This window comes from Pristiophorus japonicus, chromosome 21 (genome assembly GCF_044704955.1).
Source record: "Pristiophorus japonicus isolate sPriJap1 chromosome 21, sPriJap1.hap1, whole genome shotgun sequence".
Lineage (NCBI taxonomy): Eukaryota > Metazoa > Chordata > Chondrichthyes > Pristiophoridae > Pristiophorus > Pristiophorus japonicus.
The window spans coordinates 8483986-8510021 of record NC_091997.1 but is presented as its reverse complement, the minus strand read 5'-3'; the positions used below and the strand labels follow the sequence as shown (position 1 = coordinate 8510021).

At 47.2% G+C, this 26036-nt stretch overlaps 1 protein-coding gene across 1 annotated transcript in view; it reads left to right on the top strand.

The window, feature by feature from the left end:
* The window catches only part of LOC139234053 (alanyl-tRNA editing protein Aarsd1-B-like), a 94660-nt gene that overhangs the window by 43984 nt on the left and 24640 nt on the right, over nucleotides 1–26036 (top strand). Inside the window, exons 6-8 of the mRNA XM_070864926.1 lie at nucleotides 1395–1448; nucleotides 8755–8779; nucleotides 10456–10462. Coding sequence (XP_070721027.1) covers nucleotides 1395–1448; nucleotides 8755–8779; nucleotides 10456–10462 — 86 coding nt within the window. The remainder of the gene's footprint in view (nucleotides 1–1394; nucleotides 1449–8754; nucleotides 8780–10455; nucleotides 10463–26036) is intronic.

The following is a 26036-nucleotide window of genomic DNA, read 5'->3' as shown; positions in this document are numbered from 1 at the left end:
GGATTTGAATATAGAAGCAGCGAGGTCTTAATGCAGTTGTACAGGGCCTTGGTGAGGACTCACCTGGAATATTGTGTTCAGTTTTGGTCTCCTTGTCTGAGGAAGGATGTTCTTGCTATTGAGGGAGTGCAGCGAAGGTTCACCAGACTGATTCCAGGGATGGCTGGGCTGTCATATGAGGAGAGACTGGATCAACTGGGCCTTTATTCACTGGAGTTTAGAAGGATGAGAGGGGATTTCATAGAAACTTTTAAGATTCTGACGGGACGGGACAGGTTAGATGCGGGAAGAATGTTCCCGATGTTGGGGAAGTCCAGAACCAGGGGACGTAGGCTTAGGATAAGGGGTAGGCCATTTAGGACTGAGATGAGGAGAAACTTCTTCACTCAGAGAGTTGTTAATGATACGTCCTTACTATACAGTATAAATGCACACGAGGCCCATGCTTGAGAGAAGGTCAGTCTGTGACCTGTCCTTTATTTCATAGCACTCAAGTAATGGAAGTGGGTGGAGCTTCCCCTTTTATATCTGAAGGTCTAGGTTAGGAGTGTCTCCCACAAGTTCACCACCTAGTGGTCAGTGTTCTCACAGTGTACAACTTAGGTCAGATTATACATTGGTTAAAATGCTGGTTGAATACATGACAGTTAACCTGTGGAAGTCCCTGCCGCAGAGAGTTGTTGATGCCAGTTCACTGGATATATTCAAGAGGGAGTTAGATATGGCCCTTATAGTTAAGGGGATCAAGTGGTATGGAGAGAAAGCAGGAAAGGGGTACTGAAGGAATGATCAGCCATGATCCTATTGAATGGTGGTACAGGCTCGAAGGGCCGAATGTCCTAGTCCTACACCTATTTTCTATGTTTCTATGTCCTTTTGTTCTCTCCATCAACTGGAAATCGATAGCTTGACCTTTGACCCGCTGTTAACTCTCTGGGGACTGGATAGCTCATCTGTCCAATCAACCAGCGCCTCGCCTCCCGTGTGTGGGACCCAGCGAGACTACCTTATGCTGTGTACAAATGAACACAGTCCCTCCCAACAGGCAGTGTGAATGCCTGCTGGCAGTTTCTGAAATGTGGTAACATTTCAATTGTGGTCCCAGGTGTTAAAGAATAAGACCGTTGCCTCATTTTATTTGATAAATGAAAATTTTAAGACCCCAGCTGCCCTTAACTGCACTCAAAACTTGGAGTTATATGGGTTTTAAGGTATATGTCTACAGTACCAGTCTTTAATCTCTTTAAAATTTGATTTCTAAAATATATTCTGAAATCTTCATTGCACTTTTTTTTAAGTTGGAAAATGTATTTAATTTTAAAACTAATGTGTAAATAAAACTCCGGCATAGGACATTATTTTTATATCTCAGTTTAAATTTTTTTTTTTTCCAGATGATGAAAGATCTGAAGAATACTGGAGCGCCTCCTGCAATGGATGATCTAGATGTAAATATTCAACCAGATTTGAAAGGGTTATTAGTTGGCAAAAACACAGAATCCAGTTCCTTTCAACTTATGGTAGTTTTGTTAGCTGGCCAAAATGGCACATTCTGGCAAAAAGTAGAAAATGCCTGCAGGTACCTTCGCAACAGTGGCGAGACCACAGGACTGATTTCCTGTTCTTGGGGCTGTTGGATCACTTGGGCGCAGCGAATACAGGAAAACTGGATGGGGAGGGCAATACTGGGTGGGTATACTGCAATTATATAGGGCCCTGATGAGACCGCACCTAGAGTATTGTGGACAGTTTTGGTCTCCTTACCGAAGGAAGGATATACTTGCCATTGAGGGAATGCAACAAAGGTTCACCAGACTGATTCCTGGGATGGGGGGATTGTCCTATGAGGTGAGATTGAGTAGACTAGACCTATATTCTTTAGAGTTTAGAAGATAGAGGTAATCTCATTGAAACATACAAAATTCGAACAGCGTAGATGCAGGGAGGATGTTTCCTCTGGCTGAGGGGTCTAGAACCAGGGGTCGCAGTCCCAGAATAAGCGTTCGGCCATTTAGGACTGAGATGAGGAGAAATATCTTCACTCAGAGGGTGGTGAATATTGTGTATCTGTAAAGCATGCACTCCCATGTTCCGCCACCAGGGAGCTCATCCCCTGAAGTCCCAAGGGATCCCAGCATTCCTTGGAAGCACTGTATATAAGCCGGCCCATAAGGCCTGTTCCTCACTCTGGAGTGTCTTATTAAAGACTGAGGTCACTGTTACTTTAACCTCCCTGTGTTCAGCCTCATCTGTGTTAGGAATACAATAATTGGCGACGAGAATATGAATCCAGCGCAAGATGCAGCAAACTGTGGGCATCCTGGAGAAGTTCTCAGAGGATGAGGACTGGGAAGCCTATGTCGAATGGCCAGACCAGTTCTTTGTAGCCAACGAGCTGAACGGAGAAGGAAGCACTGCAAAAAGGTGAGCGGTTCTCCTCACAGTCTGTGGGGCACCGACCTCCAGCCTCATGAAGAATCTTCTGGCTCCGGTGAAACCCATAGATAAGTCGTATGAGGAGCTGGGTACACTGGTTCGGGAGCATCTTAACCCAAGGGAGAGCGGCTGATGGCGAGGTATCGGTTCTACATGTGCCAGCTATCTGAAATTCAGGAAGTGGCGAGCTACGTCGCCGAGCTAAGGCGACTTGCAGGACATTGTGAGTTTGATGGCTACCTGGAGCAAATGCTCAGAAATTTTTTTGTACTGGGCATTGGCCACGAGACCATCCTACAAAGATTTTTGACTGTAGAGACACCAACACTCAGTAAGGCCATTGTGATAGCACAGGTGTTTATGTCCACCAGTGATAACACCAAACAAATCTCTCAGCACACAAGTGCTAGCAATGTTCATAAATTAACTGGAACTGCGTTTGTGAGCAGAAATGTACAGGGCAGAACCCACAAGTCTGCAACTGCCAGCAGGCCTCAGTTGACCCAGATGACTCAGAGTCCCCAACAAAGGATGAATGCAAGGCAATTCACACCTTGTTGGCGTTGTAGAGGCTTCCATTCAGCCTATTCATGCCGCTTCAAAGGATATGTTTGCAAGAGCTGTGGAACAATGGGGCACTTCCAACAAGCTTGCAAACGAGCTGCAAGCTCTACAAAACCTGCTAACCACCACATGGCAGAGGAAGATCGGTCCATGGTGGATCAAAGCAATTTCGAGCCTCAGAGAGAGGAGGCAGATGCTGAAGTACATGGGGTGCACACATTTTCGACGAAATGTCCACCTATAATGCTAAACGTAAAATTGAATGGCTTACCCGTAGCCATGGAACTGGACACTGGCGCTAACCAATCTATCATGAGTAAAAAGGTGTTTGAGAGACTGTGGTGCAACAAGGCATTCAGACCAGCCCTGAGCCCCATCCACACAAAACTGAGAACGTACACCAAAGAGCTTATCACTGTCCTGGGCAGCGCCATGGTCAAGGTCACCTACAAGGGCACGGTGCACGAACTGTCACTCTGGATTGTCCCGGGCGATGACCCCACACTGCTTGGAAGGAGCTGGCTGGGCAAAATCCGCTGGAACTGGGATGACATCCGAGTGCTATCACATGTCGATGAGGCTTCATGTACCCAGGTTCTTAACAAATTTCCTTCCCTTTTTGAGCCAGGCATTGGAAACTTTTCCGGGGCAAAGTTGCGGATCCACTTGGTCCCAGAGGCACGACCCGTTCACCACAAGGCGCGAGCGGTACCTCACATGATGAGGGAGAGAGTGGAAATCAAGCTGGACAGGCTGCAACGCGAGGGCATCATCTCCCCAACGGAATTCAGCGAGTGGGCCAGCCCAATTGTTCCAGTACTCAAAAGTGATGGCACGGTCAGGATTTGCGGCGATTGTAAGTAACTATTAATCGTTTCTCGCTACAGGACCAATACCCGCTACCTAAGGCAGACGACCTATTTGCGACGCTGGCAGGAGGCAAGATGTTCACCAAGCTCGACCTGACTTCGGCCTACATGACGCAGGAGCTGGAGGAGTCTTCGAAGGGTCTCACCTGCATCAACACGCACAAGGGACTGTTCATCTACAACAGATGCCCGTTTGGAATTTGGTCAGCTGCAGCGATCTTCCAGAGAAACATGGAGAGCCTACTCAAGTTGGTACCACATACAGTGGTCTTTCAGGACGGCATATTGGTCACGGGTCGGGACACCGCCGAGCACCTACAAAACCTGGAGGAGGTCCTCCAGTGACTGGATTGCGTAGGGCTGCGACTGAAGAGGTCGAAATGTGTCTTCATGGCAACAGAAGTGGAGTTTTTGGGGAGAAAGATCGCGGCGGATGGCATTCGGCCCACAGATGCCAAGACAGAGGCTATCAGGAACGTCACGGAGCTGCGGTCGTTCCTGGGACTCCTCAACTATTTTGGTAACTTCCTACCGGGGTTAAGCACCCTTTTAGAGCCCCTACATGTGTTATTGCGTAAAGGTGAGAACTGAGTATGGGGAAAAAAACCAAGTAATTGCTTTTGAGAAAGCCAGAAACATTTTATGCTCCAACAAGCTGCTTGTATTGTATAACCCGTGTAAAAGACTTGTGCTAGCATGTGACGCGTCGTCGTACAGAGTCGGGTGTCTATTACAACAAGCGGGGAAGTTGCAACCTGCCGCCTATGCTTCCAGAAGCTTGTCTAAGGACAAGAGGGCCTACAGCATGATTGAGAAAGAGGCATTAGCGTGTGTGTTAGGGGTAAAGAAAATGCATCAGTGCATCAGTACCTGTTTGGCCTCAAATTTGAGCTGGAAACCGATCACAAGCCCCTCACATCCCTGTTCGGTGTAAACAAGGGGATAAATACTAATGCCTCAGCCCACATACAAAGGTGGGCACTCGCGCTATCAGCGTATAACTATACCATCCGCCACAGGCCAGGCACCAAGAACTGTGCGGATGCTCTCAGTCGGCTACCATTGCCCACCACGGGGGTGGAAATGGTGCAGCCTGCAAACTTGTTGTTCGTGGCGCAGCCCGTAGACTTGTTGATGGTCATGGAAGTGTTTGAAAATGATAAATCACCTGTTACGACCCACCAGATTAGGACTTGGACCAGCCAAGATCCTCTGCTGTCCCTAGTAAAAAACTGTGTACTGCATGGGAGCTGGGCCAGCATCCCCGTTGAAATGCAAGAAACAATCAAGCCGTTCCAGCGGCGAAAGGACGAGCTGTCCATTCAGGCAGACTGCCTGTTGTGGGGTAACTGCGTAGTGCTACCCAAAAAAGGGCAGGGAGACGTTCGTCTTGGATCTCCACAGCACACACCCGGGTATACTAATGCTGAAAGCGATAGCCAGATCCCACGTGTGGTGGCCCGGTATCGACTCGGACTTAGAGTCCTGTGTACGGCAATGCAGTGTGTGTGCTCAGTTGAGCAACGCACTCAGAGAGGCACCACTAAGTTTGTGGTCCTGGCCCTCCAGACCATGGTCAAGGATCCATGTTGACTATGCGGGCCTGTTTCTCGGTAAAATGTTCCTGGTAGTGGTCGATGCTTTTTCAAAATGGATTGAATGTAAAATAATGTCGGGAAGCACCGCCACCGCCACCATTGAAAGCCTGAAGGCCATGTTTGCCACCCAGAGCCTGCCTGACATAGTGGTCATTGACAACAGGCCATGTTTCACCAATGCCGAATTTAAAGAATTCATGACCCGCAATGGGATCAAACATGTCACCTTGGCCCCATTTAAACCAGCCTCCAATGGGCAGGCAGAGCGGGCAGTACAAACCATCAAACAGAGCCTTAAACGAGTCACAGAAGGCTCACTCCAAACCCGCCTGTCCCGAGTACTGCTCAGCTACCGCACAAGACCCCATTCGCTCACAGGGGTGCCCCTGGCTGAGCTACTCATGAAAAGGACACTGAAAACCAAACTCTCGCTGGTTCACCCCAACCTGCATGATCAGGTAGAGAGCAGGCGGCAGCAACAAAATGTAAGTGATGGTCGCGCCACTGTGTCACTGGAAATTGATCTGAATGACCCTGTGTATGTGCTAAACTATGGACATGGTCCCAAGTGGATCGCGGGCATGGTGATAGCTAAAGAAGGGAATAGGGTGTTTGTAATCAAACTAGACAATGGACAAATTTGCAGAAAGCACCTGGACCAAACGAGGCTGCGGTTCACAGACTGCCCTGAACAACCCACAGCAGACACCACCTTTTTCGAGCCCACTACATACACCCAAAGGATCAATGACACCACGCCGGACCAGGAAATCAAACCCATCATGCCCAACAGCCCAGCAAGGCCAGGCTCACCCAGCAGCCCTGCAGGGCCAACAACACGCCAGCCCAGCGAGGGCACAGCCAACACACCAGAACAGACATTTGTACCGAGGCGGTCCACCAGGGAAAGAAAGGCTCCCGACCGCCTCACCTTGAAATAGTTTTCACTTTGACTTTGGGGGTGGGGAGTGATGTTGTGTATCTGTAAAGCATGCTCCACCATCAAGGAGCTCATCCCCTGAAGTCCCAAGGGACCCAGCATCCCTTGGGAGCACCGTATATAAGCCGGCCCCTAAGATCTGTTCCTCACTCTGGAGTGTCTTATTAAAGACTGAGGTCACTGTTACTTTAACTTCCCTGTGTGCAGCCTCATCTGTGTTAGGAACACAATAGTGAATCTCTGGAATTCTCTATCCCAGAGGGCTTTGGAGGCTCAGTCTGAGTATATTCGAGACAGAGATCGATAGATTTTTGGATATTAAGGGAATCAAGGGATATGGGGATAGAGCAGGAGTGTATTGAGGTAGAAGATCAGCCATGATCTCATTGTTTGGCAGAGCAAGCTCGAGGGGCCGAATGGCCTACTCCTGCTCCTAATTCTTATGTTCTACACTTGTAAGGAATGCCATCAGTAGTGCCAGGCACAGGAAATGGAAAATCTGCTCTCACATAGTGACATCCATCAGTGCGGAGCTGAGTTATGAGAGATGCTAAACTTCTGTAATGTAGAGTAACTCAGTAATGTAACTGATGTTGGGAACCTCTTGATAGATGGCACGGCTGTCAAAACCCTGAGAGAGACCTGCGCCTGGGTCTGGGAGTGGTGTGTTCCACCAAAAGATGAGTTGTTGGCTCCAGTGCTGCAGAGCAAAGGAATGGTCATTTCTTTTTACAGTGTTTTCTATGGTTGTTTACCATAGTTACATTAAATGGGAACAGCTTTATCTTGGGAAAGGAAAGGGCACTTTAGTGTGGTGGTTATCGTACTGGTGTTCAAATCCTGCCATGCCTAGTTGAATTCAGTAAATCTGATCATTTGTAGGCTGGCACCTGATTTTAAAAACTGTAAAAATCTGAAGTGCCCTAGTAAGCCATTTACAACTATTACATAAAGAAGCACTTTCTCAGGGCAACAATGGATGAGTAATAAATGTGGCCCAGCCAGCATTGCCCACATGCTGAGAAATAACTATCAGCTATGGGGAAGGCATTTGTATTTGACACTGAACGTAGAGTATCGTTTCTCTTAATGAACATTTTCATTAGTTTACCGTGAATTGCACTGTGCTGCCTCTCTGACAATGGCTATATATTTGCCATACTTGAATGCTTTACGACAATGGTGTAGCACTTATCCCTGCGGCATGTCTTCCTTCATGAGTGCCAACAGATTTAATAAACAATTATTCATTTTCTGCCTGCCAGATAAATATTGCTAAATATTCATTGCAGCTCCATTTGGGAGTAGTTGGCTTCTCAGCCATATCTGGCTCACATACTTAGAAAGGAATGTTCAACATGTTGGCCAGTCATCTGCAAGACAAAGCATCATATGAAGCAGTTTGAACGTCTCAGCTCCTTTGCACTTTCAGTACTGCCCTATTAAAATAAATGCATTATATAAATGGTATAAACTAATACACAATCAGAATATCCAGTTTCTTCCACGAGGCAGAAAAGCATTCACAACGCACCTGTGACTTTGACAATCATACCCAGTTGTTGATTGTAGGCTATTGTAAAATTTAGTCATAGCGTTAGAATGAATCTTCTATTTTGAAATAATTAAAATTTGAACAGTATTCCTAATATCAGGATGGGAATTTTTACTGCCAGGCAGGAAAGAGACCGAGGGAGCAGTTGGCTGGTGGTAGCAGGAGGCCCAGCTAATTTTAAAGGCCGGTCTTCACTAACATTTCACTGACTGACGTCCTGCTCATCCTGGCCCCACAAAAAAAAAGCTTCAAACTTATCTTAAGGCTTCTCTGGAGGTCTGGATCAAGTTCTTGCTGGTGAGGCACTGCTGACTAGCTGGTTAAGGAGGCATCGGGGCATCTATTGACGAAACAGCACCTCAATTTGCATAAATGTATGAGGTTCCTGTCTGACCTAGACGGGCGCCTCATACACCTGAAAAATCAGGCATTTTAAAATCACGACTGATCGGGTCAGGCGAGTAATTCACCTGCTTATTTTAACTCTCTCTTTTTCCCGAGCCCCTCCAGTTACCACTGGGTGAGGATGGGGAGCAAGGTTCCTGCTAAGCCATGTGACCACGCAGTTGTGCAGGCCGCTTACCGGCTTTTGAATGGGAGATTTTGCGCATGCGCGTAATTTTGAATGGGCCGCGCATCCCGTTAAAGGGACCGTGCAACCAAAAAATAATTAGGGAGAGCATTGGTGGGAAGTTAAAATTCCTGCTAGGAAGTTGTACTTTGGCTTTCATTTGTATGTGCTACATTTTCTAGTTGTTACATATTAATTTTACATAACTTCTCTCTTTCCAGGATGAGCCTCTGGACAGCGTTGAAGGTAAGCTTAAGTAAAAATGCTCTGGCTGGATTTTTCTGCAGTGGGCCGGGTTGGGGACGGGAGGCGGGGGGGGGGGGCCTTTGAGGTGGGCGGGTCCTCCGGTCCCCAGTCTGTGGCCAGTGAAATTGAGAGGCTGGCTGCGGGCGGGTAGGCCTGCAGCTGCAGAGAAGGAGTGAGGTTTCGGCCCGGAGGAAGGATGTCATGGGCGAGGCTCGGTCGGGGATCCCAGGGGGAGGGTGGGTGATGTCGGGGATCGGTGGTGGGGGTGGGCCGGGGATTGGCAGGAGGATCAGCTGGAGGATTGGGGATGAGCGGGGGGTGGCGTCGGCTGGGGATCGGGGCCGGTCACTGGAGGATTGTGGCCAGTCTCAGCATCATGGCGGGGATCGGAGGCATCGTGAGGGGGTCCCCGATCGTTGGGAGTGGGTTAGGCAGGGACCCTGGATCCAGGATGGAGGTATAAAGCCACTTACCTCCTGGATGCAGCAGTCCCCGCCTTGCTTTAACTGTCGGGTTTCACAAATTGTGTGAAACCTGACCCCAGGCAGTCAAAAACAAAATGGAGGTTAAAAAAGACGTTCCGTCCCCTGAGAGATAGAGATAGATACCATCAATCTAGAGAGGAAAGTCTTGCAGTTGAGTCTGCTACTTTGGATTTGGCTTGGTGCTTAGTTGTGCGAGATGTTTTAGATTTCCTCATAAAACAGATTTATGACTTTGTTTAAACTTTTTAAAGTTGAAGCTTGTGTTAAAGTGGACAAATAGGAAATGTGATGCCGTAAATTAGACTCCTCCAAAACAGCAAATATTGAACACTTGGCTGAAATTTATATACCTGTATCTCTGACTGACTATACTGACTGTAAAGGCTAACTCATAACAGATGCAGTTTATAGCATTCTTGATTCATCTATACTGGATTGGGTAGATCTCTTCCAATAATCTGACAGGAAGAATTAAAAAGGCTCGGAACTTGAATTGTAGAACAAGCCCATGAGCGAATGGGAGATGGCTGTTACTATCAGTGAACTATCTGTTCGTCAGAAAAATGGGATACACTCAATGTATAGATCTGAAATTTAAGAATTAATATTGTTTCTTCTATGAAAAAATAAACTCTAGAAGTCACTAAAAGGATTAGTTTTGGGGAGGAAATGATAACACACAGGTTAGCAAAAGTTTAGGCACGTAGCCAGTGAATAGTGCTTGCATTCAAAATACAAACATACAAACAGTAAGCTGGGAAAAGACTGTAAAGTCCATTAAAGCCCACCGTAACCACTAGTAATGCTAAGTCCCATTGGAGGCTGAAACACTCCTCTTCAACATAGTTATCTGTGAGCCACCACTAAATCAACGAACACACACACACTCTCGCCCATTATGCCCAATTATACAGAACTGGAGATAAGGGTGAATTGGAGAAATACCAAAATATTGGCTATACTTGTTATATTTCCCTTCTTAAACTGTAGAAATCTTAGTTCTTTTTCCAATTTAAGAGACTAACCACAATTTATGGTTTATATGTATCTGCCAATAACGTTTAAAATATTGGCATCAATGGTGCAGAAAATTGGTTATCTTATTCATCGACTACAAATTTGACTGATTTGGTTTGAAGGCAAAATAATTCTGAACACTATTTTCATTTATTTTCGAACTGCCACCTCCAGAGTTGTAGTCGGAGAAGGACGGCGACAGCACAACACGAGAAGAATCTACGAAGGAGCCCAGAGCTTGGCAGAATAAACAATGTGAATACCATCAATTTTTGTATTGAACTTTTAAAATCTATTATGAAGATGCTTTCCCTCAATGGCAATTGTTAAAGGTTGGCAGATTAAGAATATAAGAAATAGGAGAATAGAAGAATAGAAGAAATAGGAGCAGGAGTAGGCCACACAGCCCCTCGAGCCTGCTGTGCCCTTCACTAAGATTACGGCTGATCTGATCTTGACCTCAACACTTTCTTGCCTGTTCCCCATAAACCGTGACTTCCCTTGATGGTCTGATGTATTTTTACATTAAATTATTGGATATATTTAAGGTGTAAGAGAAAACTGTAAAATCCAGACTGTCCAGTTCATGTCTTGAAGCTGCTCCTGTATATGTGACCTGGATTGTCCTACACTCATTTAATAAAGGAACTTATGAAAGAAACCCACTTGGTCAAAGGCATCTTTTTTTTGAAATGTTATTAAAAATGCAAAATAAAAGAGTGGGAAACATTCAGACTGAACATTTTTTAGTATTCAATTGACAAGATTCAATTTGAGGACCAAAAACTGATTATTGCCAAAACAAATTGAGCACAGCGAGTTAAATACATTCCAGAAATTCAATGCCTTTACTACATGAACTATTCTGTTTCTCCCATCAGTCCATGTGAAAATTAAAACCTCCCATTGCAACCACATTATTTCTGCTACATGCTTCTCTGCCTTCCGTATTTATACATTCCTCCACTAAATCACTACTGCCAGGAGCTCTGAGGGAACTCACACCAGTGGCTAGCATTCGGTCCTGTTCTTTAGTTCTATCCATACTGCTTTCACCGCCTGATCGCCCTTTCTGAATATCCCCCTTTCTACTACATCAATATTGCTAATCCTCCTCCTTTCCCTTTTTCATGGTCCTTTCTGACGATCCTGTAGCCTGGGATAATTAGTTCCCAATTATGCTCAGCTTGTAGCCAGGTCTCTATAATGGCTACTACATCATATCCTTTAAGCTGAATTTATGCTTCAAACTCATTTGTCTTATTTCTTATGACATTTTCATTTGTGTACATAACTCTTATTTGGGTAACTGTACCATATGCCCTTATAGTATATTTTTCACATTTTTGACCTATTGCTGTTTGGTTGCTGATACACTGCATGTTGCGATATAGGCAATTTTAAAAATCACTCCTGCTGTATTTTTAATAGGTATTTTATTATTACTTCCTGTCATCTTTTCTGTTCCCAGAGTATTTCTTTTTATCTCTATCTCCTTTTGTACTCTGAGCCTCATCTAATACTGGGATAGATACGTTCTGGCCATAAATATGAAAGGGTTGCGCACCGTTTATAGCTTAACCGACTGTTGCACTAGTGTATTTGTTTTAAAGTTAGCGATTAGTTCTCATATAGATTCTTGGGAGGCAGCAAACAGAGTTGGCCGAAGAAGTGATTTCTGTTGAAGATCATTTTCACAGCTCTCTGGTGAATGATTGCCTAACTGAGGTTTATGAGAGGAGTTAAACCCTTCTGTGTACTTTCTATACCGATCCCTTTTTCTGGACCCTTGACCTTGAGACGCAGAAAGTGTGCACTTATTTTTGTGGAAAGCCGGGGCAATTTTAAGTGAACATTAATTTTGAGCTTTATAATCTGAAACACCTTTCACAACAACTTTCTGCATCTCCAGGATCCCAATTGTGTAGGATTATTGTTTCGTAAGATTAGCTGCAATGCTATATGACATATAGCTTATATACATGTGTGCTTGGAATTCACTAAAACCTAAGGATCAGAAATTGAAGGGAATAAAGTCCAAATGATGAAAACAGAGACTTGAGCACATAAATCTAGGCTGACGCTCCAGTGCTGTGCTGAGGGAGTGCTGCATTGTCAGAGGTGCTGCCTTTCGGATGAAATGCTAAACCGAGGCCCCGTCTGCCCTCTCTCAGTTGCACATAAAAGATCCCATGGTACTATTTCGAAGAAGAGCAGGGGAGTTATCCCCGGTGTCCTGGCCAATATTTATCCCTCAATCAACATCACTAAAACAGATTATCTGTTCATTACCACGTTGCTGTTTGTGGGAGCTAGCTGTGTGCAAATTGGCTGCTGTGTTTCCTACATTACAACAGTGACTACGCTTCAAAAAGTACTTCATTGGCTGTAAAGTGCTTTGAGACGTCTGGTGGTTGTGAAAGGCGCTACATCAATGTAAGAATTTTCTTTTTAGAGAAAGGTAAATGACCGTGAGGCTTTCTTCGTTGGTGGAATGGGAAATGTTTGTGATACTGAGGCACTGGCTGATGTACTTACATTTGACACTTAGCAATGCTGAACCAGGGGAGGTGAGTAAAGGCAGTGGCTTGAAAAATAGAATTCTAGCAATAGTCTTCGAAGATTGGCTGTAATGCTACATGACAGAGCATGTAACTCACGTACATGTGTGCTTGGAATTCGCTACAGCTTAAGGATCAGAAACTGAAGGAAATAAAGTTCACATGGTAAAAAAATATTAAAATGTCCTTAATCTGGGGAATTTCTCTTTTGACTAAGGGTAGACTTACATTGCAACCCATAATGTAAATTGGGTGTAAAGACCTGAACTGACTCCAAAACAAAAGATCACTGCAGTTGGACTCTGAACTCAGGATTCAAGCTTCATTTACACTATCACTGCAGCGTCAACAACAACAACAACTTGTGTTTATATAGCACCTTTAACGTAGTGAAACATCCCAAGGCGCTTCACAGGAGTATTATGAGATAAAAAAATTTGACACCGAGCAGCATAAATAGAAATTAGCACAGGTGGCCAAAAGCTTGGTCAAAGAGGTAGGTTTTAAGGAGAGTCTTGAAGGAGGAAAGAGAGGCGGAGAGGTTTAGGGAAGGAGTTCAAGAGCTCGGGGCCTAGGCAATAGAAGGCACGGCCACCTATGGTTGAACGATTATAATCAGAGATGTTCAAGAGGGCAGAATTAGAAAAGCACAGACATCTCGGGGGGGGGGGGCGGGGTTGTGGGGCTGGAGGAGATTACAGATAGTGAGGGGCAAGGCCATGGAGGGATGTGAAAATAAGGATGAGAATTTTGAAATCGAGGTGTTGCTTAACTGGAAGCCAATGTAGGATAGGGGTGATGGGAGAGCGGGACTTTGTGTGAGTTAGGACAAAAAAAAGTGTAAGTGTGAATCAAAACCTCTGCACCAATGCTACAGCTGTATTGTAAATGCGGCCTGAGTTTTTTTTCTTTCTGTAAAAATGACCAAGAGACCTGAACGACTAACAACTTGGCATGAGTTTGTGGACATTGCATCAGACGTACTGGAGATAGTGGCCTTGATAACTGTCAGCCGTCTTTTCTGTTCTTCAACCTGCCCCAATTATCTTTTGAGGCTCCACTCTTTTCCTGATAATTCTGCTTGTTGACACCATTGCTCAGCAACAAATTCTAATGCTGCTCCCACACACTAGAGTCAGCAGGGGAATAACATTTGCAGACAGCACTAGACCATGCAAGTGAAAAAGCCTTATAGCATTCTAGCAGGAGAAGTCTGCCTCTGCAACATTTAGAACCCAATTCGGGCCCGCTATTACTATTGGTTCATTTATTGGCTGTGTAGAGGATGCAGTGATGTAAAATTCAGACTCTCTTTATTCAGTAATCAATCAATACGCTCATTTAAAGTAGTAGAATGTACTTTCTCCACTTAATTTCTCCCTGACTAAATAGTGTCTTGCGCATTGTTCACTTAGCAGAACAATGTTTTCTGTAAGTGTGGTGAGCACATGATTGTAAACTGGAAACTTTTGCTAACTGCATATATATATATTCCTCTCAGAAGCTGGAAAAATTTGTTCATACGCTGCAGTTGTAATCACGTATTTGTGGCAGTATGTTTCAAAACACTAGTTGCGCACATTCCCTTGTTGACGCAAGTGGGGAAGAGGCGTGGCTCAGGTTTGAACCTCTGCTAACAACCATGCTCTTCGTCAGTGTTGTTGACACAAGTTGTGAAAGGAATAAAAACCAACGTATATGTCTCTGCCATTACCTTCCATAACATGGAGATTTCAAAACTCTCCTGGCGTGGTGCTAATGATTACTACTCGTGTACATCATTTAAGGTCGAGTGCAATGAAGGTTGCAGCTGGGATGATTTGTGCACTACCTGTGGCTTGAGCCGTTCCCTAAGGAATGACGATTCCCCTGGATCCGAGCTGATGAGATCGAGCCAAGAAATGCAACAGCTGAGCTGACTCATTGTTAAAGCCAGAAAGCTGCTGACTGAGGCAAGAAAGTTACGAACATTCTTGTTTGCATGTTCTGCGCACATACAGAGGCTGCACTCCAGGACATAGTCATACTGAGGCATGCGAAAGCATGGGCCTTATATTAAACATCTGTAAGGCAAAGGTCCTCCACCAGCCTGTTCTCACTGCACAGCACTGTCCCCCAGTCATCAAGATCCACGGTGCGGCCCTGGACAACGTAGACCACTTCCCATATCTTGGGAGTCTCCTATCTGTAATGTTCTTACACAATACCACAAATCCACACGAGGCACATTCTATGGACAAGGTCACTCCATGACCTGAACCAGGACCAAGAAGTGCTAACCCTGCGTGGGACCTCCCTTTATATACCTGGATGACCAGGTGAGGAGTGTCTCCCACAAGTTCACCCCTGTGGTCAAGGTGTGCATTTCTTACGTATATACAGTATTGCAGTGTTGTTACATAAAAGTTACATACATGACATCACCTCCCCCTCAACATCTTATTGGGATCATAGGTTAAGTCTCTCGGGTGGTCTGCGCTCTCTCGTGAAGCGCCGCAGTTGGGGCTCTGGTTGTTGAGCCTTGGTATGCGTCTCTGTCCCCTGTGGTGATTCCGGCCTGTCTGGGCTGGCCGCAGGGACTGTGCATGCTGCTGAATGTTCTTGTTGCTCGTTCACTGGCGGTGGTGTGAATACCATCTCATGATCTTCCTCAGGTTCCTCAGTGTCCATGCTGAACCCTTTTTTTTACTTGGTCCATACCTGCCCATTGTTAAGTTTAACCACTATGACCCTATTCCCCTCTTTGTCTATTACAGTGCCCTCAAGCCATTTGGGCCCCAAAGCGTGACTGAGAACAAATACGGGGTCATCAATTTCTATACATCTCCCCCTTGAATTACGGTCATGGCACTCGTTTTGCGATTGGCGCTTGCCCTCAACAATGTCGGACAGGACTGGATGAATAAGGGCCAGCCGAGTTTTGAGTGTTCGTTTCATGAGTAGCTCAGCGGGCGGGACCCCCGTGAGCGAGTGCGGTCGGGACCTATAGACCAGCAGGAGGCGCGATAGGCGGCATTGAAGAGAGGGTCCTTGAATCCGGAGCATGCCTTGTTTTATGATTTGGACCGCACGTTCCGCCTGGCCATTGGAGGCCGGCTTGAACGGTGCTGCCCTGACATGGTTAATGCCATTACCCGACACGAACTCCCGGAATTCGTAGCTTGTGAAACATGGGCCATTATCGCTAACAAGGATGTCCGGCAAGCCGTGGGTCGCAAAGACCGCACGTAGACTATCCACAGTGGTGGATGTCGTGCACGAATTCAAAATGATGCACTCGATCCATTTTGAGTACGCATCAACCACAATGAGAAACATTTTTCCCATGAACGGGCCCGCGTAGTCTATGTGAATGCGTGACCATAGCCTGGTGGGCCAGGGCCACGGGCTGAGTGGGGCCTCCCTGGGGGCATTGCCCAGTTGGGCACACGTCATGCACCTGCAAACACAGTGTTCCAGGTGTGAATCAATTACCGGCCACCAAACATGTGACCGGGCAATGGCCTTCATCAGCACGATGTCTGGGTGCTCGCTGTGGAGTTCCCTGATGAATGCTTCCCTGCCCCTCTGGGGCATGACTACCCGGCTGCCCCATAGTAGGCAGTCAGCTTGGATGGAGAGCTCATCCATCCGTCTGTGAAACGGTCTGACCTCCTCAGGGCATGCTCCGTGTGCGGGCGCCCAATCCCCAGTCAGGACACATTTCTTAATCAAGGATAGGAGGGGATCTCTGTTTGTCCAGATTTTGATCTGGCGGGCTGTGATGGGGGAGCCTGCGCTGTCAAAGGCATCGACAGCCATGACCAGCTCAGCGCTTTGCTCCGCTGCCCCCTCAGTGGTGGCCAGTGGAAGCCTGCTGAGCGCGTCAGCGCAGTTTTCAGTGCCGGGCCGGTGCCGGATGGAGTAGTCATAAGCAGCCAGCGTGAGAGCCCATCGCTGTATGCGAGCTGACGTGTTGGCATTCATAGCCTTGCTGTCTGACAGTTGTAGTTGGCCCTCAGCGTTACCCTGCTGCAGCACGCACCCAACCGCATCGGACGTTGCATCACACGCCAGAACCAATTTTTACGGGGGTCGTACAGGGTCAACAACTTATTTTTAAAAAGTAGATTCCGCGCCCGATTGAAAGCCCGTTCCTGACAGTCCCCCCCAAAACCAATCGCAACCCTTACGCAGGAGCATGTGTAGCGGCTCTAATAATGTGCTTAAGTTCGGCAGAAAGTTCCCGAAATAGTTCAAGAGTTCCAGAAATGAACGCAACTCTGATGTGTTGCCGGGCCTGGGTGCTCGTCGAATTGTCTCCGTTTTGGATTCGGTGGGCCGAATCCCATCTGCGGCAACCCTCCTGCCCAGAAACGCAACCTCGGGAGCCAAAAACACACACTTAGACTTCTTGAGTTGCAGGCCTACCTGGTCCAGTCGGCGTAGCACCTCCTGGAGGTGTTCCTCGGTGTCTCGACCCGTGATGAGGATGCCGTCCTGAAATACGATCGTTCCAGGAATGGATTTAAGCAGGCTTTCCATGTTTCTTTGAAAAATCGCGGCTGCTGGTCGAATGCCAAACGGACACCTGTTGTAAACAAACAGTCCCTTGTGCGTGGTGATGGTGGTCAGTAGTTTAGATTTGTTGGCCAGTTCTTGGGTCATGTAGGCGGAAGTGAGGTCCAACTTGGTGAACAGCTTGCGGCCTGCCAGCGTGGCAAAAAGGTCCTCCGCTCTCGGGAGCGGGTATTGGTCTTGTAGGGACAACCGGTTGATAGTGGCCTTGTAGTCACCACAGATTGGGACCGAGCCATCCGCTTTTAGGACGGGAATGATGGGGCTCGCCCAGTCACTGAATTCAACGGGCGAGATGATGCCCTCTCTCAGCATCGGTCCAACTTGCTCTCAATTTTCTCCCGCATCACATACGGCACAGCTCTGGCTTTGTGGTGCACTGGTCTGGCGTCCGGGGTGATGCGTATCACTACTTTGGTACCTTTGAACGTCACGACGCCAGGTTGAAATAGTGACTCAAATTGCTGTAGGACCTGTGAGCATGAACTTCGCTCCACAGATGACATGGCGTGCACATCCCCCCATTTCCAGTTCATCTCAGCTAACCAGCTCCTCCCCAACAGTGCGGGACCAATGCCTGGGACAATCCAGAGCGGCAGCCGGTTCACCGATCCATTGTGTGCGACTGCCAACGTTGCACTGCCTAGTACTGGAATGATTTGTTTGCTGTATGTCTGTAATTGCATCTCAAATCCTTCTAGTTTGGGTCTGCTGGCTTTGAGTGGCCACAGCTTTTCGAATTGTTGAACACTCATGAGTGACTGGCTGGCCCCCTGTGGCCAGCTCCATGCGTACAGGGATGCCGTTTAATAGGACTTTCATCATCATGGGTGGCGTTTTGGTATATGAGCTACGAATGTTTGCCACATGAACCCGCTGAACTTCAGCGTCCATTGATTTGCCCCAAGCGTCATCCTGCCTCGCAGACCTCTCATCTGGTTCATCCACCTCGTATATTAGCCTGGTTACAGGCTTTCTGCACATTCTGGCTAAATGGCCACTGAGGTTGCAATTTCTGCAGACAAACTGTTGAAACCTGCAAGTCCTGACAGCATGTCTGCCCCCACACCTCCAGCATGAACTGAGATTCCCATTGTTGTGAACAAAAGAGCTGTTACAAGACATTCCTTGCTGTTGTCCCTTTGACTGCTCTTGAGCACCCTGTTAGTCGGTGTCAATGGCCCCATCCCGGGCCGTATTGTCCATTGGGGGGGGGGGGCGTAAATGTCCATTCAGCTTGCCATTGTCTCTGTTGGAGACTTACTCTTGGGTCTATTGCTGCCTGGGGTGTGTCGAACTGCCCTTGCCTGCCTGCAGGGCACTGTGTCGCGTTTATGATATTGACTCCCTGATCCATTGCCACGTTGGAGGCAGAATTGCGCGCGTATATTATTTTGGATTCCTCCTCCCCCGCCATAAAAGTCTGAGCCATCAACACCGCCGCTTCCAAGGTCAAGTCCTTGGTCTCAATTAACTTTCTGAAAATCCCAGCATGACCGATGCCCTCAATAAAGAAATCTCTTAGCATCTCCCCCCTGCAGGCGTCTGTGAACTCCAAGCGCCGGAGGTCGGCAACAAAATCCGGTATGCTCTGTCCTTCCCGATGTCGGTGGGTATAGAATCTGTGTCGGGCCATGTGTATGCTGCTCACTGGTTTGAGGTGCTCACCGATTAGTTTGCTGAGCTCTTCAAAGGTTTTGGCCGCCGGCTTCTCGGGTGCTAGCAGGTCTTTCATGAGCGCGTAAGTCTTAGGTCCACAGCTGGTCAGCAGATGAGCCCTTCGCTTGTCAGCCGCTGCATCTCCCAGCCAGTCCTTCGTGATAAAACTCTGCTGGAGCCTCTTAATGAAATCTTCCCAGTCCTCACCAACACAGTACCGTTCATCTGTGCTGCCGGTGGCCATTCTCGTGGGTCGTTGGTTCCCGTTTCTCGTCGCCAATGTAATGTCCTTACACAATACCACAAATCCACATGAGGCACATTCTGTGGACAAGGTCACTCTGTGACCCGAACCTTTATTCACAGGACCAAGAAGTGATGACCCTGCGTGGGACCTCCCTTTATATACCTGGATGATCAGGTAAGGAGTGTCTCCCACAAGTTCACCCCCTGTGGTCAAGGTGTGCATTTCTTACGTATATACAGTATTGCAGTGTTGTTACATAAAGGTTACATACATGACACTATCAACAAGAGCAGGCATCGACGACGAGATCCAACACCGCCTCCAGTGCACCAGTGCAGCATTCGGTCGCCTGAGGAAAAGAATGTTTGAAGACCAGGCCCTCCAAACTGTCACCCAGCTCATGGTCTACAGGGCTGTAGTAATACCTGCCCTCCTGTATGGCTCAGAGACATGGACCATGTACAGTAGACACCTCAAGTTGCTGGAGAAATATCACCAACGGTATCTCCGCAAGATCCTACAAATCCCCTGGGAGGACAGGTGAACCAACATCAGCGTCATCACTGAGGCTAACATCCCTAGCATTGAAGCACTGACCACACTCGATTAGCTCCGCTGGGCAGGCCACATAGTCCACATGGCAGACATGAGACTCCCAAAGCAAGTGCTCCACTCGGAACTCCTCCATGGCAAACGAGCCAAAGGTGGGCAGCGGAAACGCGACAAGGACACCCTCAAAGCCTCCCTGATAAAGTGCAACATCCCCACTGACACCTGGGAGTCCCTGGCCCAAGACCGCCCTAAGTGGAGGAAGTGCATCTGGGAGGGCGCTGAGCACCTCGAGTCTCAATGTCGAGAGCATGCAGAAATCAAGCGCAGGCAGTGGAAAGAGCGTGCGGCAAACCAGTTCCACCCACCCCTTTCCTCAACGACAATCTGTCCCACTTGTGACAGAATCTGTGGCTCTCGTATTGGACTGTTCAGCCACCAAAGAACTCACTTCAGGAGTGGAAGCAAGTCTTCCTCGATTCTGAGGGACTGCCTATGATGATGATGTTTGCATGTAGTCCCTTTTGGAAATACTGGCCTCGATAATAAACCCCTTCCCACCCTCACGACGGACGGGAGTGGTAAACATGAAAAACCGATGAACACGTCCCCACCCCATACGCAGCAGTTGACATTTTTATGGTGGCGGGTTTCGAGGCATCCGTGTGCCCTGCTGTGGAGAGATGGGACACTTCATTAACATATTTAAATTGGGCTCCCACAGTGCAATTGGGAGCCTGATTTAAATTTTCTATTGCTGTGTGGATTGCCCAGGAGTTGGGAAACCTGGCAGTGAAAGGGAGGCGGGAGCTACCGGATCCACCGCGTAAGTGCCTTATACAGCACTCCTTGTGAGCCAGGAGGAGCAGGAGTGCTTCCACCCCGGCCCTTCAAGGAAGCCTTTGGCCTCCCTATCCCTGACGATCATGGCCTCTCTCTCCCCTTGCCGATCACAGCCTCTCTCTCTCCCTGGCAATCACGGCCTCTCTCTCCCCTTGCCGATCACAGCCTCTCTCTCTCCCTGGCAATCACGGCCTCTCTCTCTCCCTGGCAATCACGGCCTCTCTCTCTCCCTGGCAATCACGGCCTCTCTCTCCCCTTGCCGATCACAGCCTCTCTCTCTCCCTGACAATCACGGCCTTTCTCTGCCTCCTGCTGCGATCATCTCCCCCACCCCTCCACCCTCACAAGCCCCGAATGCTTCTCTCTCAATGCCGCGATTGCGGCCGACCTTCCCCCTCCCCCCGGTTGCTAGAGACTGCCCCCAAGAGCCCCCTGCTGCGGCCTCCTGGTGCTGGTTTTCACTCCTGACAGCTGGGCAGGCTGTCAATTTGGCCAGTTGCCGGGCAGGAAATGGAAGAAAAAAATGATGATGAGGTCCTTCCATTAAATTCGGCAGGACCGAGGGCATGGGGCACATACTTAGGGCAATGGGATGAACGAACGATCTTGTGGCATGCGGTAGTTTTGGGATACGGCACTGCACCCCAAAGTGCTGTACCATCAATCAGCACGACAGATGAAAGACAGAAGGAAGAACTTCCTTCTGACTTGAAAGACGTTTCATCGGAAACATCGTTTCCTCAAACCACAGAGGTCATTCTGCCGATGTCACCGCCCACTCCCCACAGCAGCAGCCCTTGAGGTGCTCTGCTGCAAGACGTCTTGATCCCGTTACTAGGGGATTGAGTGGGAAAGTGAGGGTTATGACCAGGGGGGATCTAGTTAGAGGAGGGAAGCGTGGTCGCAGATAAGGAGGGGGGTGGCCTTTATTATTCTTGCATTATTATTTTAAAACATTTGTTCATTGTTGACTGTTGGGGATGGTGGGAGGGTGTTCTCGTTATATTGTTGTTTCCAAAATTTTGTTCACTGTTGGGGATTGGGAGTGGGGGGGTTTATAGTTTGTTAAAAAATATTTTAAATAAGTTGTTAAATTATTAAAAATGTTTTATTGAACTTTACAATTGTTGTGAAGTGTCTTCTAATAACATAGAAACATAGAAAATAGGTGCAGGAGTAGGCCTGGTAAGGTAAAACATCAATACAATGGTTAGAAACAATGGTCAGGCCAGGCCAGGCAAGGATGAAACGTAACGCAACTGGAACTGTCACCAACGTAACTTCACGCAAAGCGTTCATTTAATGAGCTTCTGACGCAACAGTTTTGCAGCTGTGTTACTACCACGAGGCTTTTCCAGTGGTGTGGGGGGCGTGTGGGCATGGGTTCATCGCCAAGCTGATTGTCCTCCCCGAGGTTCTCGTGCTCCTCTTCGTCCTCCTCTTCCACCTCCGCCCTCTCCTGAGGTGGACCGGCGGTCCCATATGGCCATTGTTGTCCTCTCCCGATAGCTCGGTTATGCAACATGCAACACACCACAATGAACTCAGCAACCGGCTCAGGGTGCTGCTTCAGAACTCCAATTGTCTTTTCGCCGATATTGCGTGTGGCTTTTTGGCTTTCGTTGTAGCGCTTCTCGGCTTCTGTCTGGGGCTTAAGCAGGGGGGGTCATGAGCCAGTTGGCAAGGCCATATCATTTATTCCCCAGCAATCAACTGTGACCGTGTCGCTGACTCTTAAACAGGTCAGAGACAGTGCTCTCACACAAGATGTGCGCCTCATGGATGCTCCCTGGAAAATTTGCATTTACTGCCATGATTATTTGCTTGTGGTCGACAACGAGCTGTACATTCAGGGAGTGGAATCCCTTTCGGTTATGGTAAACCTCTGCATCCTGTAAAGGTGCTCGCAGGGCGATGTGCGTAGAGTCTATTGCTCCCTGCACCTTGGGGAAGTTTGCTATTCTCGAGAACTCCAAAGCCTTCTCACTCTGTGCCTCCCTGGTCATAGGGAAGTTTATAAGGTCCATCCTGCATGCGTAAAGGGCTTCAGTCACTTGTTGAATGCAGCAATGCAGCAAATGTCACCAGCTGAGACCTGAAAGGAGCCCGATGCGTAGAAGGAAAGTGCAGCAGTAACCTTAACCTCAATGGGCAGTGCGGTCCTGATGGTGCTGGTAGGCTGCAGATCTTCCTTAATTAGCTGGCATATCTCACTGTTGACCTCCTTTCGGAATCACAGCCTTCTAATGCACGTGTTATCGGACAAGTCCAGGTATGATCGCTTATCCCTGTAAATGCGTTGGGTGTAAGGTCTCCTCCTCCTCAGCAGTCTGCCATCTCTTTGATTGGGCACATAATGCTCTTCAATGAACCTTCCCCCATCTCTATGCTGCAGCATGTGAGTAGTCATCAATACTGGTTGAGAAATCACAGGCCCCATCACTATAAATCACTATGAATGCCCTAATCTGTCTTCTTAAATTGTCCTTAACAAATACAATATAAACTGCAAATTAACCACAATGTGATTAGATGATTGGCACGATTCAAAAACGCCCTTAAACTCACTCACAAATTGCTTCTCCTCCCATCCACTTCAAGCAGCCTTTTATTAAAGATCCTCCGAGTTGCAAAAACGCGTCTATAGGGCCGAGTTAAGGAAAGGTGAGTGCAGCTTTTCTTGAGTGTCTTTTTGGGCCAGCGATTGTTTGGGCGAATTATGGATGAAATGCCAAAATTAGGGCTTGGCCATAATCTGGGCCATAATCGGGCGCTAGTTTCCATTATAAGCAGTATTCTGGGCCTGGCACGAGGATGACGTCATATTTAAAAACAAAAAATAGGCCGGGCGATGCAGCTCATTCATGTATGCCGCAAGTTGCACCTGCGATAAATGGGCCATAATCGGGCGCTAGTTTCCATTTTTCATCAGAATGAATCTCAGCGCTTATATGGGCGCTAAATGGGTGATGATGTGCCAAAGTCGAGCCCTTAAAAATCTGCACAATTCACATCGCAGTCATAACAGGACTTAAGGAGATTGTTAGTATTGTCCTTATCAGCATCTCATGCTGATTTCCATTTAGTAGAACTGTTTCCCCTTTTAGTAATGCTAGCAGATTCAGTGTCCAGTCACTATGGAATAGCAAACAAAACAAATAGAATGCTTAATTATACAATCACATCAGTACAGTGCATGTTAGAGCACACTGCAACTGTACAATGCTTTGGTTAGAGCACAACTAAAGGAAAAATAGCTGCTGCCTGCCCCTTTAAGGGCAGGCAGCAGCTATACAAGGGATATTGGCTGTCTTTAAAATGTTGCCGTTTTTCCCCTTGGGTCCATTAGGTCAAGAAAACAAGGGACATAAACTGAAATTATATAGGGCCCTGGTGAGACCACACCTGGAGTATTGAGTTTTGGTCTCCTTGCTTAAGGAGGGTGCACCAGACTGATTCCTGGGATGGGTGGGGGGGGGGGGGATTGTCCTATGAGGAGATATTGAGTAGACTAGGCCTATATTCTCTAGAGTTTAGAAGAAAGAGAGGTGATCTCATTGAAACACACAAAATTTTTTCAAGGCTTGACAGGGTAGATGCAGGGAGGATATTTCCCCAGCTAGGAAATCCAGAACCAGGGGTCACAGTCTCAGAATAAGGGGTCGGCTATTTAGGACTGTGATGAGGAGAAATTTCTTCCCTCACAGGGTGGTGAATCTTTGGAATTCTGTGCCCCAGAGGGCTGTGGAGGCTCAATCTTTGAGTATATTCAAGATAGAGATCGATAGATTTTGGGATATTAAGGGAATCAAGAGAGATGGGGATAATGCAGGAAAGTGGAGTTGAGGTAAAAGATTGGCCATGATCTAATTGAATGGTGGAGCAGGCTCGAGGGGCCGAATGGCCTACTCCTTATGTTCTTATGTAAACGCTGGTTGGCCCTATTGCAAGGAAAGGATCCTCTATTAGAAAAAAATAACTTTCCCCATCTGACCCCTCCATCATTGCCCATTGTTAATAGGTGTTGAGTGTCTGAGGTGCTGCTCAGGCACTCCAGTTATAGCATCGGGAGCACCCCAAAATTTAAATACAACTCCTTCCTGGTTGTATTTGTTTCTCATATGCATAGGAGAGTTGTGTTCCATAGAGTGAAACACAGTGACCCTATTGGTGCAGCTACTGTATGGACAATAATAAACATGTTGAAAAGCTTGCACTGAAAATTGTGTTCTGTAGCAAGTCCAGAATAAATGCTGGAATGATGCGTAAAACTTTGCAGTTGGTTATGCCCTCAAGAGTTATCAGCATAGCAGCTCCCTTCTTCATCCATGGGGTTGCTGCCATTGCTGGAAATCTCAAATAAAAACAGAAAATTCTGGGAGTAGACAACACGTCCATCAGCATCTGGAAAAAGACAGTTTAATATTTCCACGTGGTGAGTCCACATCTCTCTTTTCATGAGGTATGATGAAGGCATTTATGATCAAAAACTAAGACTGATCACAAATTAATTTAAAAAGCTATATATTCTCTTGATAATTGCTCAGGATCCAATTCATTTCCATATGATTGCAAGCAGAGTACCAAGATAGAGCCAAATCAAAGAATTGTGTGGCACCGTGCATTCTAGGAATTGTAGCTCATGGGAACCATGGTCGAGAGCTGTTATGTATTAATGCTCGGGGGTCCTCCTGCTGAACCACTGATGAAGAGAAATCTCAAGACCAGTTTTCTCTTGTTCATCTTGATTTGAACGATCGTGTTGAAAACAAATGTCGAAGTCAGCAATGATGTCATGATCGTGTTGCCATGTCATGTGACATCTTGGTCAACGATCCTCACATCTCGGTCAACGATCCGGTTTATGTACTGAACTATGTTCAAGGTCCAAAGTGGATCGTCGGCACTGATACAGCCAAGGAGGGTAACTGTAGTGTCCCTGCACCTTACTACAAACTCACACGAGGCATGGATATATCAGACACAGTCACTCTGTGACCAGGACCAAGGATTGTTGACCCTGGGTGGGACTTCCACTTTTATACCTGGAAACCCAGGTGAGGAGTGTTTCCTGCAAGTTCACCCGCTGTGGTCAGAGTGTGCATTTCTAGGGTACAGGTACAGTGTACATGAATTACAGTTACAATACTATGTCATTGCAAGATGGTGAAATACATGACAGTAACAAAGTGTTTATTGTCGTGTTCAAGAATGGGCAAACATGCAGGAAACACCTTGACCAGGTTAAACTGCGACACACGGATGAACTGGAACCAAGTGAGGAAGATGCAGTCAGTGACCAACCAACCATTGTTCACTCATCAGAGGACACTGCTGAC